Source organism: Sinocyclocheilus grahami, unplaced genomic scaffold (assembly GCF_001515645.1).
Source record: "Sinocyclocheilus grahami isolate Dianchi unplaced genomic scaffold, SAMN03320097.WGS_v1.1 scaffold150.1, whole genome shotgun sequence".
Taxonomy (NCBI): domain Eukaryota; kingdom Metazoa; phylum Chordata; class Actinopteri; order Cypriniformes; family Cyprinidae; genus Sinocyclocheilus; species Sinocyclocheilus grahami.
Window position 1 is genome coordinate 2,020,164 of NW_015505329.1, and position 12,391 is coordinate 2,032,554.

General features: G+C 37.6%; 1 protein-coding gene across 1 annotated transcript in view; it reads right to left on the reverse strand.

Moving 5' to 3' along the window:
* Positions 1-767: 767 nt before the first annotated feature.
* Positions 768-12,391, reverse strand: part of LOC107592143 (myotubularin-related protein 11-like) — a 30,221-nt gene continuing 18,597 nt past the window's right edge. Inside the window, exons 8-17 of the mRNA XM_016281535.1 lie at positions 12,260-12,347; positions 11,314-11,402; positions 11,099-11,223; positions 9,379-9,457; positions 8,967-9,037; positions 7,515-7,687; positions 6,303-6,473; positions 4,795-5,010; positions 3,325-3,624; positions 768-2,133 (exon numbers count right to left, since the gene is read on the reverse strand). Of these exons, the coding sequence (XP_016137021.1) occupies positions 1,717-2,133; positions 3,325-3,624; positions 4,795-5,010; positions 6,303-6,473; positions 7,515-7,687; positions 8,967-9,037; positions 9,379-9,457; positions 11,099-11,223; positions 11,314-11,402; positions 12,260-12,347 (1,729 nt within the window). The 3' untranslated portion in view covers positions 768-1,716. The remainder of the gene's footprint in view (positions 2,134-3,324; positions 3,625-4,794; positions 5,011-6,302; positions 6,474-7,514; positions 7,688-8,966; positions 9,038-9,378; positions 9,458-11,098; positions 11,224-11,313; positions 11,403-12,259; positions 12,348-12,391) is intronic.

Genomic DNA, 12,391 nt, shown 5'->3' on the forward strand with positions numbered 1-12,391 from the left:
AAACAACAACATTGGGATGAGTAAATGACAGTTTTCATTTTTGGGTCAACTATTAACAGAACGAGCAGTTCTGAACAGTTGTAACAATCTTACAAAAGAAATCATGCAAATAATCCACAGGAAATGAAAAAACATGTCGAAGGAAGTCCTGGAACTCGGAGAGAGTAATGTGCAGAAGATAATCGGTAATATCAAAATGAGAATATAAAATGTCCTTCAGCATGAGTGCTACTTTTTTATCCTTATACACAAATTAGAGTTCACTCTAATCGCAAAATGATTTTAAAAACACATCCCTGTACATTCATGATGAAGTAACACTGAAGTATCCACTGATACTTAAATAATTGTAGTATCACTTATGTTATTTCTAGTCTCTATGTCTCTTCTATTTTTGTATTAATACTTAATAAAATACAAAAATGCATAATACACGTGACAGTATTGTGTCGTTGCTTGTAAATATTGAGAGGCAAGCCAGCATTTTGTATCAGGCTATTTGCACCCTGTTGAAAAAACCAGCATATGCTGGTTAAGTATGTTTTGATGCTGGTCCTTTTGCTGGTTTATGCTGGTCATGTGCTGGCAAAGGGCCAGCATAAACCAGCAAAGGACCAGCTTAAACCAGCAAAGGACCAGCTTAAACCAGCAAAGGACCAGCTTAAACCAGCAAAGGACCAACTTAAACCAGCAAAGGACCAACTTAAACCAGCATCCCAGCGTCAAAACATACCTAACCAGCATATGCTGTTTTTTTCAACAGGGCATTCAACATGGAGGCAGAAGATTATTTTGTGTCCATCCTGTGGCCTTTCAGGGAACTGCAAAACCTTCTTAGTTATATTATTAGCTGATAGCAGCCATTTTCCCGCCTTTTTGGTTGAGGAAACACAAATCGCTATTTTACTAGCCTACATTATCATGAACTACTGTTACATGCACAAACTACTTAAAGCTAAAACTGTTTCTTGACCAACACAGAAGTTATCAGTTTTGGCATGAACCTCAAGACACATAACATTTCCTATGCAGACGTTTACTAGCACTCTGCTTCACTACAGTTTTTCATTTTTATTTAAAGGAAAAATAATTTCTGTTGTCATTTAGTCCCCCTCATGTCATGCCAAAGTCATTTTCTTTCTTCAATGGAAGACAAGGTGAGAAAATAGATCACTTTTTTTTCTCAAACAAATAGGCTACAGTGCAAATTATAGTTGTGAAGTTTCAAAATGAATCATTTAGATTGATTCTGTGAACCAAATCAACTGATTCATTGAAAAGATTCATCTTAAAAGATTGATTAATTCTACTTTTAAAAGAAGATCTAGGACAGATGTCTAGATTTTCAGATTAAAATCTTCTAATTTCACACAAAATCATGACTTCAGAAGAAGTATTATACATTTGGAACAACATGAGGATGAATAAATAACACAAGATTCTTTATTTTTAGTGAACTAGACCATTGTAGTTAAATTATCTTATAAAAACACAACAGAGGAAGAATTTTACATCGTAAATTGTTGATGCTTTTTTGCTAGCCTGTTGTTTTTGCTACTCTTTACATAGCTGCTTATACAAAAAAGGCCAGGTCAATCTCTGCTTTTTCAAAAGCACATAGATTTCAAGTTTCTAGTGGAGTTTCTGCTTTGTACCGTATTGTATTGTTTCAGTAACACAAACACCAGAGGGGGCCGTTTCTTTCCTTCCTACAGATCAGTGTGAGTTTCCGGGGCGTTTAGGAAGTTTGGCACTAGGCGAGGGAATGTAGCACTGCCCTGATTGTGGAGGCTCTTGGTGGCCGAACAGAAACGTGTGCTTGCCGTTATTCCTCTGCACAGGCCTGGGTGGATCGGATGCCGTCCGCTGGGCTCTGGGAATGACGGAGGAGTGGGCCGCACCTCGGCTGGACGGCTGTTGTTGAGATGTTCTAGAGGAAGAGGAAAAGAGGAAGGTCCCATTGTTGGCGTTCTGGTTGAGGTTGGACTCCAGTCGGCGTGGCTCCTGTCGTTTAGTCTGGTTTTCGGGGCGTCTGTGAGAAGCATGAGCCACTTTCTCTCGGAGCTGCTGCACTTCCCAGGCCAGCTGATCTAATGGATGCTGACTGCAGGAAGACATGGGGTGTGAGAAAGCCTACAGGAAGTGGAGAGAGAGAGAGAGAGAGAGAGACGTATGTTATTAGGATGATAAATATCATTGTTTTCAATAATCAAATATTCATCCATCCATTCATACTTTTATCAGTTTACCCATTTATGTTTAGCCATCTATTTATCTGTTCAGCCATCCATCTATCCATCTATCCTTCCATCTTTTTAGCCGTCTATCCATCCATCTGTCTGTCCATCCAACCATCCATTTAGCCATTTGTCCATCCATCCATCCGTTTATCTTCCTTTTTAGCCGTCAATCCATACATCCAGCTGTTAAGCCATCCATCCATCTGTCTATCTATCCATCCATCCATCTGTTTATCTTCCTTTTTAGCCGTCTACATCTAGCTTCCATCTTTTTAGCCGTCTATCCATCCATCTAGCTGTTTAGCCATCCATCTGTCCATCCAACCATCCATCCATCCATCCATTTAGCCATTTGTCCATCCATCCATCCATCCATCCATCCATCCATTTATCTTCCTTTTTAGCCATCCATCCATCCATCCATCCATCCATGCTACATCTAGCTTCCATCTTTTTAGCCGTCTATCCATCCATCTAGCTGTTTAGCCATCCATCTGTCCATCCAACCATCCATCCATCCATCCATTTAGCCATTTGTCCATCCATCCATCCATCCATCCATCCATTTATCTTCCTTTTTAGCTGTCAATTCATCCATCCAGCTGTTTAGCCATCCATCCATCATCCGTGTATCTTTTTATCAGTCTATCTATCCTTCCGTCCATCCATCCGTCTGTCTATTTGTTTAACCATCTATCTATTTATCCATCCATCCATCCATGTATCCATCTATCTGTTTATCCATTCATCCATCCATCCGTCTGTCCATCTATCCATCCATTTATTCATCTATCCATTCATACATATATCCATCTCTCTGTTCAGCCATCCATCCATCCATCCATCTATTTATCTATCTTATCTAGAGCCACAGTGGATTTCACAGTACAGTACATACAACTTAAATACTTGGCATTAATTTCCCTGGAAAGTGATGGTTTTCTTTTTTTGAAAACGGCTTTGCAAATAGTTTTCACTGTATTTTGATTATTCGCATACATTAAATTTGCTAATGCTAATCCAAAACCCAGTGGAAAAAAACATATTTGGCCACATCCAAAAACCAAACACTATCACAGTGTACCTGAGCGTGTAGTGCGCCCCGTAAATAGCAGCCCCTCCATACTCTGACACAGGGTCCCAAGAGCAGGGGCAGCAGGGGCTCGTATGGGTCGTGGGGGGTTGAGGGGTTCTCTGAGGGTTCAGAGAGCAAACAGGCTCTGATGAGACGTTCGAGTCCAGACAGACTCTCAGAGGAAGGAGCCCTGCGGTGGCTCTTCCAGTAAGAGCCAGAGTTTCCGCTCCTCCAGGGGAGCAGGTTGGAGGGATGGGAGAATGTGCTCCGGGACAACAGGAACACAGAGCCTGGCAGTCCGTCATTATGCTGAGAGAGAGAATAAACAGCATTAACACACTCTTTATCAGGCTAATGAAGCGGTACAGTCAGTTGACAGCCCAATTAGAAAAATGATCTAATTTTGGCACAGGTTTATTAGTTGGCCTCGTTTTTAAAGAACCTCCCTTTTGATTTCCAGCCATCTAGGGCAGCCCAGAAAACATGAATCAATGATCATTAACTTGACACAAGCAATGCCTGTAAGCTGAAAATTAATTTCTCTGTCCTGTACTATCAATTCCCTACTCAATAATGTTCCTCTCTATAAGGGAAGGAGGAAATGAATAGTCATATCTGCTGCTCTTACAGTGCAGTTATTACAGGGACGATCCCTCTGGAGAAACCCGAGAACTAAATATGAAAAGTCTGTCATTGTTTTCTTACCTTCATGTCACTCTGACCCTGTTTTATTATCTATTATTGTCCTGAATGGTGACATACACTACCATTCAAAAGTTTGGGGTCAGTAAGATGTATTAATGTTTTTGAAAGAAGTCTTTTATGCTCACCAAGGCTGCATTTATTTGATAAAAATACAGTAAAAACATTAATATTGCATGATATTATTTCATTTAAAAATAGCTTTTTTATTTAAATATATTTAATATTTATATATTATTATGAAAGCTGAATGTTCAGCATCATTACTCCAGTCACATGATCTTTCAGAAATCATGCTGATTTGCTGCTCAAGAAACATTTATTATTATCAGTGTTGAAAAAAAAAAGTTGTGCTGCTTAATATTTTTGTGGAGACAGAGATGCATTGTTTTCAGGATTCTTTAATGAATAGAAAGTTCAAAGGAATATCATTCATAGTAATATTGACAAAATGTTTGGTGCATTTTGAAGCTTGGCGACATAAACATACAATTTTTGTTTCTGTGTTTTGCAGAAAATAAAACAGGATCAGAAAGGCATGAGGGTGAATAAATAAAAAAAAAATATATATTTTTGTGTGAACTATCTCTTTAACTGCCTCAATCAAGGGCACACTGATGATAGTTCTTAGATTGCCTCTAGCAGGATTCAAACCTACAAACGTTTGGTAAAGAGCCCAGAATTTTAACCACCGTGCAACACCCCTATTCCTATACGGGATGAATGTATCCTTGCTGAAATGTAACTGTTAGCGTAATCACAGCAGGTAAATCTTACCCAGCTGCGGTCCAGGTTGGTGTTGAGGTTTCCGTTGAGGACAGGTGGAGGACAGGCGGGCTGTGACACGGGTTGGGTGAAGCGGGCACGTCTCAGACTGCTGTACTGCAGGGCCCAGTCCCACACCGGAGGGAAAGGTGGGTCTACCGACTCCTCTGGGGTGCCCAAGGGCAATTCCCTCAGACCGTTCACTGGGGTGTAGCTCTGGGGAAGGTGCTGCAGGGAAACAATACAGCACAGACATCAGATCTGTTGTTTTGGCATGTAAAGGAATACATGAATCAGCAAAACTTCCAGACACACACACAAACACACACACACACACACACACACACACACACACACACACACACACACACACACACACACACACACATGCAATGCTCAAATGGATAGTTCACTCAAAAATGAAAGGTTTCTCTTCAAAAGACTTGATTTAAACCACTTGATTCATATGGATTTGTTTTAATAAGCCTTTATGGATTGGATCTTCTAAGTGTTGGTTATCGGGACTTTCAATGGAGGGACAGAAACCTTTCAGGTTTCATTACAAATATTTTATTTTTTGTTTTCAAACAATAACCAAAATGACAAAGACAAGTAAATAATGGCAAAAATCTCATTTTTGGGTGAATTATCCCTTTAATAATAAAAAAAGAGAATCTATCATCTAATAGAAAAAGAGAAAATAGTTGTGCTTTACTGTAGCAACTGTTTATAATCAGTTTCTCATAGCTAGGTTCACATCTTTTGCATCACACAACATTTTCTTTCTTCTCAAATTATAACTATTAAATAGACAATTACTCTTAAGATAACTAAGAAAATAAATATTGCATCCCCATTTATTCTTCAGTGTCACATAATCCTTCACAAAACATTCGGTTACACTTTACTTGAAGGGGTGTGCATAAGACTGACATGACACCTTCATAATCATGACATGACACCTACATAATCATGACGTGACACCTTCATAATCATGACACGACACATGTCACGAATATGAAGGTTTTTTATGCATGTTTATAACAACTGTCATTAAGTGTCATTCGCTCAGTTATGTAATTTTTAATGCAAATATGACATTATTTGACCTAACCCTAACCTAATCCTACCCCTACCCTTACCCCTAACCATAGCACATAACAAAGACATATCAAACAATGTCATCTTTGCATTATAGGATTCTTTGAAGACTAGACAATTCGAAAGAAAAGCATTTATTTGACAAGGATTTTTTTTTGTGGTAACCTTAACTGTCAATTTTGGTAAATATAATGCATCATTACTGAATATAAGAAAAATAATTTTTTTTTACTGGTAGTTTATGTATTTAAGTAGCTGTACAAAAGGAAGATAGTGTACAATTTTATGATACCTTATTGTAAAATTAACCTCTTAAGGCTAATAACAAGGCAAAGATATTGCTGCATTAAATAGCTGTCATGTAGTTTTCAACTTTTTGTTTGTGCTTTGACATATTTTGTGAAACTCTGTGCGAGTACCTGTGAACGGCGACATCTCTCCCTCTGACTGTTGGCCAGGAAGCTGCTGAAGAGTGGAAGGTGCACGCTGTCATGCAGAGCCAGCAGGTAGTCTTCAGTAAGCTGGAAGCGTGCGGGATACTGCGCCCACAGCTGCCACACACAGTCGAGAAACAGCAGGAACACAGGGGCCTGCCGGAGAGCAAGGTACATCATACAACTCATATAGAACAAGACTCTTACTGTGAATTCAAACTGAAATTTAAGCTGAAATGAGAACAAGTCCAGCTAAAATTGACTAAAACAGCCCATTTAGGCAACATTTTTAGGCATCATATGTGTGCTCACAACCTCGCTTTGGGCAAAATCACATGCGTACTTTGAGGATAAGGCAGTACCAGAATGCATTGCAACAAGCTTCTTCATTTCGAGAAGGCAGATAAAGTCGAGGGAAATCAATTTTAAAAAATGTTATTGCGTAAAAGTATCAATAGAAAATTAATAATATAATTCCACCCATATTGGTGTTCTGCGTATTTTAGTTTTTTAGTACACTATCATTACATCATTTTTTTTTTTTTTATCTGTAGATATTCGTTCATTGTTATGACATTTCATAAGGGTTTGGATGTTGAAGGGTAGGTAGATGACAATGTACAGTATGACAGTATGCTGAAAGAATAGATCTTCTGGCTGTGTCCAAAACCTTGCTGTCTTCCTCCTACATAAGCAGCTGCCTTGTAAGACAGCATCTTGGAAAAATAGGACTGAAATGTAATCTCATAAGTGATTTTTGATTTGGAAACACACTACAATATCATTCAAAAGCTTAGGCTCAGTAAGATGGAATTTTTATTAATGAAATGAATACTTTTATTCAGCAAGGATGCATTAAATTGATCAAAATTGACAGTAAAGACATTTGTAGTGTTACAAAAGCAAATCAGCATATTAGGATAATTTCTGAAGGATCATGTGACACTGAAGACTGGAGTAATGATGCTGAAAATTCAGCTTTGCATCACAGGAATAAATTACATTTTTAAAATATATTCAAATACAAAACAACTTTTTATTTGTAATAATATTTCACAATATTTACAATTGACTGTATTTTTACTCAAATAAATGCAGCCTTGGTGAGCAAAAGAGAATCAGAGAATACTGACCCCAAACATGTCATATGTGTGTGGGTTTCAGAATAGGACCGTTTTCTGCTTCTCTTTCTTTTACCTCCTCTTTATCACTTTCTCTGTGGGAGTTGATCCGGCTGAGGAATTTGTGTCCGGCCGTGAGCCACTCTTTCTGAATCAGGCCCTGAAATCCAGCCACGGTCCTGCAGTGAGGGTCACACATCACCTGCACCAGACTGCAGACCACACAGTTCATGTCTCGATCCTCTGGCTCTGAGGACACACAGAGCAAAACACAATGCATCATCTGACAATTTACAATTCCAGCTTTAAACTTAAAATGCCTGTAAACAGTGGATCAGGGGATTTCATCGCCCTCTCGCGGTGCTTTCTCAGCGTCTCTGCTCAGAGCACATGTGGCAAACAGGTTTTACAGTGATAGATGGGTGCGTCAGCCTCATCTGAGAAACTCATTCCTGAAGTTATTCACTGGTTGTCAAGACACACAGGAATATTGACGTTTATGGCAGGGCAGCTGCGGGTTACGTGGAGGAAAACAAACGTTTTAGAGGACTGTAAAATGAAATGAGAATTTGAAGAATTGAAGTGCGCTGCCAGATGTCGCTCTTTGTTGGTTTATGGGTTAGGAAAAAGAATAAATCACAACTGTGTGGTATGTTTAAACTTCTGCTAAGAGTGTGTCATTAAAAAAAGAGATGAAATCCTATTGTTACAAACCACAGTCTTATGTAGTTTGACATATTATTTCTAAAGATTTTTAGAAATGCACTTAGGGGTAAGATCAGACTTCAAGTAGTATCAAGATCGGCTTTTAAAAATAAACTGCAATTGGGTGCATTATGAACAAGGCCAAAGACTTAAAAAAAAATAAACATTTACACTATTGTTCAAAAGTTTGGGGTTGATTAGATTATTTAATGTTTTTAAAAGAAAGCTGCCAAGGCTGTAAATCAAGTACAATCAGTAATAGAGTGAAATATTATTATAATTTTAAAATGACTATTTTCTTTTTGAATATATTTAAAAATGTCATTCGTTCCTGTGATGCAAAGCTGAATTTTCAGTATCATTACTCCAGTCTTCAGTGTCACGTGATCCTTCAGAAATCATTCTAATATGCCGATTAGCTGCTCAAGAAACATTTCTTATTATTATTAATGTTGAAAACAATTGTGTTGCTTAATATTTTTGTGGAAACCATTCTTTGTTAAATATAAAGTTTAAAAGAACAAAATTAATATAAAGTAGAAATCTTCTGTAACATTAAAATGTCTTCACTGTCACTTTTGATCAATTTATTGCTGAATAAAAGTATTAATGTTTTTTTGTTTTTTTTTTAAATCTTACTGACCTAGTTTTGTACATGCAGAGGGCAAAGATTATATTAATATCTGATTTTCTCACTGTATTCGGCACAGATTGGATCTTGCTGTATGCATTTAAACATTAAAGACACATAAATCATCATATGCTAGCAGGGTGCAAAGTTCAGAGTCGGGTCAGATGGCCATTAACGATCAGTGTGACTAACCTTGGAGAACAACAGTCATGTGACCTCCCCTGAGCAAACAAGCCACCTCTGCGGCTTTTCTCAGACAGCACCTGTGGAGACACAACCACATCAAACACAGCAGGGTAAAGCACACACAAACACACACAGCGGGATACACTGATAAATTCAACATCAAATACACCACGCTAAAAATAAAACTTCAATATTAGAGATTGAAATGTGGGATGCAGTATGCTCTTTTATATACTGCACATTTAGCAAATGAAGTGTAGGTCATCTAGGTAAGATTCACATGCTTTCCACAGTATACATACTATATATTGACCAGAAAGCAAACATAGTCAAAAGAGAGAAAACATTTCTATATGATGCATCCAAATATTGTTATATAGTTTAAAGGATCACTATTTATATTCATGCACAAATATACCTGGTATAGTCGAGCCAGCGAGTGCTTTCAAGAGTGGAGAGCCACTTGTCATCAGGTACCGATACAGATGATGAAATATCTGTAGGGCGGAGAGACAAAAATACATTTTATTGACCAACACATTTTAAAACTTAACAGCAATAGTGGTCAATGGCTAAATATAAACATAAACATAAATATATCAAACTCCAACAAAACAAAAATTAAACAAATGTGGCGGTTACACTTTACTTGAAGGGGTGTGCATAAGACTGACATGACACCTTCATAATCATGACATGACACATGTCATGAATATGAAGGTTTTTTATGCATGTTTATAACAACTGTCATTAAGTGTCATTCGCTCAGTTATGTAATTTTTAATGCAAAGATGACATTGTTTGAGATGTCTTTGTTATGGGCTATGGTTAGGGGTAAGGTTAGGTCAAATAATGTCATATTTGCATTAAAAATGACATAACTGAGCGAATGACACTTAATGACAGTTGTTATAAACATGCATAAAAAACCTTCATATTCATGACATGTGTCATGTCATGATTATGAAGGTGTCATGTCAGTCTTATGCACACCCCTTCAAGTAAAGTGTTACCAATGTGGCTAATAAATAAATATAAATGTGTTAGAAATGCACATTCCACATAATAAAATTTAGTTATATGAAACAACACTAAGAAAACAAAAATATGTGGCTAATAAATAAATATTAATATATAATGCACAATTTACATAACATTTAATTATAGCAAACAACACGCGCATAAAACTGTTGCTTGAAATTAAACACTTTAATATAATAATTTTACATATTAAAAACTGGCCAAAAATTATTTTAAAGGATTAAAAAAAAATTATTACCATAAATTATTTTTTAAAATATAATATTTGAATAATAATAATAATAATAATAAGATGTCTCTGCACAGCCCATGCTGTGGCCAATCTCACAATGGCTGAAATTTCAGTCCGTCTCTTCCTTATACTCATTTGTTGGCATCACACAACAGACAATACAAAAATGCAAGAGAAATGTGAGAAACAAAAGACTGGTCAGCCGGCTGCCCCTCCGTGGTGGAACTCGGCGAGCTGCTCTTTTAACTCACACCGCTATGAGGAATGTTTCGGGTCAGTGTGGCTTCAACCACAGGAGGAATGTGAAGCCAGACAAAACAAAAAGACTGTATCTCTATAAGACTAAAATGTATCTTTTCAAACAATAGAAGCTCTTGACCCATGTACACAACATTTTAAAATCCACACCCAAGTCTCAAAAACAGCAAAAGTTACAACATTTAACCACAAAAGATAAAAGACATCATTATGATTCCAAACATTCCAAATGTTCGATTCCAAATGATTCAAATTCAAAGTACTTCACTCAAAAAGAAAAACATCCATGCATTTCATACAACAGGTTGGTGTGTAGAATTATTTTAAGCTTTTTGGGGTTTTTTGTGGAGCTTGGCAGCACGTGGACACAACAAGTTCCCACTGAATGGAAAAGAGAAGTGTGAACATTCTGTGAATTATTCATTTAATATACCCTGCTAAAAAAGAGCTTTTTTGGATGCTTATGTGCTGCTGCACACATCAATGCTCGCCTGGCCAGCATCTTCAACTAGACTTTGTTGGAACAGCAACAACCTGTCTGGAAATTCAAACTGGCTTTTGCACCAGGGTATCATCAGGTCATCAAAAATCAACTAATATTACCCACCGCCCAGACAAAGAGTCCGGAGTCTGGTGTGAGCCAGCTGGATGTCTGCAGGTGACGGCATTTCCTCTCCCAGATCCACAATCACACACAGCTGCTGTCCGCCGAAGAGCACCAACTCCAGGTTCCTGCAGATCACAGACGACAAGAGCTCTGTTTCCTAATGAATGCTCGACTGCTGCTAATGAACATCTAAGTTATCTAAAGAAAATATAAACCTGATGTCGTCCTTCTCATGGTAGATGTTATTTTGGAAGCTGGCCATTCGTAGTAAGTCGCTGCCATGTGGATGTCGCCAGCACCAGCGCTGAGGGGAGTTCAAGTATATCTTAGAATCATAAAATATGCCTCAGTATAAAAAAGCTTTTGACATACAGTCTAACAAGCTGTGCTGTGTATGAACTTCTTTTATGGTGATTTTATGTCTTTTTTGGAGCTCAACATACTTGTTTAGTCGCATGGAAAAGAGCTCCATAAATATTCTTTAAACACTCTTCTTTCGTGTGGCACAGAAGAAAAAAAAACAGCATGGACTTCGGAAACAACTTGAGGATGAGTACACGATGACAATTTTCATTTTTTGATTAACTATTCCTTTAAGGCCATAAACAACAGTCACCAACACTTGACTTTAACAAGGTGATGTATTTTTAGTGAAATTAACTATAAATTAAAATTCTGTCATTTTACTCAACTTCATGTCATTCCTAACCTGTATGACTTAAACATAAACACAAAAGAAGATTTGAAGAATGCTGGGAACCAAACTACAGAGACATTTCTCAAAATATCTTCTTTAATGTTCCACAGTAGAAAGGAAGTCTTACAGGTTTGGATCGACACAAGAAAATTATGATAATTTTCATTTTTGGGTGAACCATCCCTTGATGAACCAGAATATTCTGTGGGAAACAACGTTGTGTAGGAATTGGTTTGATCCTTAATCATTTGATTTGCAAGGAATGGCCTTTGGTTTTGGTTAGTAGCCTTGGTTAGAAAGTATTTACATTTTGATTATGGTAACAATATAATAGACTATGAAAACAGAACTTAGGAACATTCCGTTATGGAACATTTATCGAAGTAGTAAATAATGTCACTTTTATTTTCAGGCCATGTTTAAAAGGCTTGGTGTTTTGTAGCGGGATGTCAGAATGAACTCACTGGGATGCGACCCTCGTTAAAGTGGGCAAATGTTTTCTTGAGCTCTGTGTCCAGGACCCTCTGAGGAACCACACTGAATCTGGGCAGACTACAAGAACACAGGAGGACAAAACGTGTGAGCAGTTTCCACAT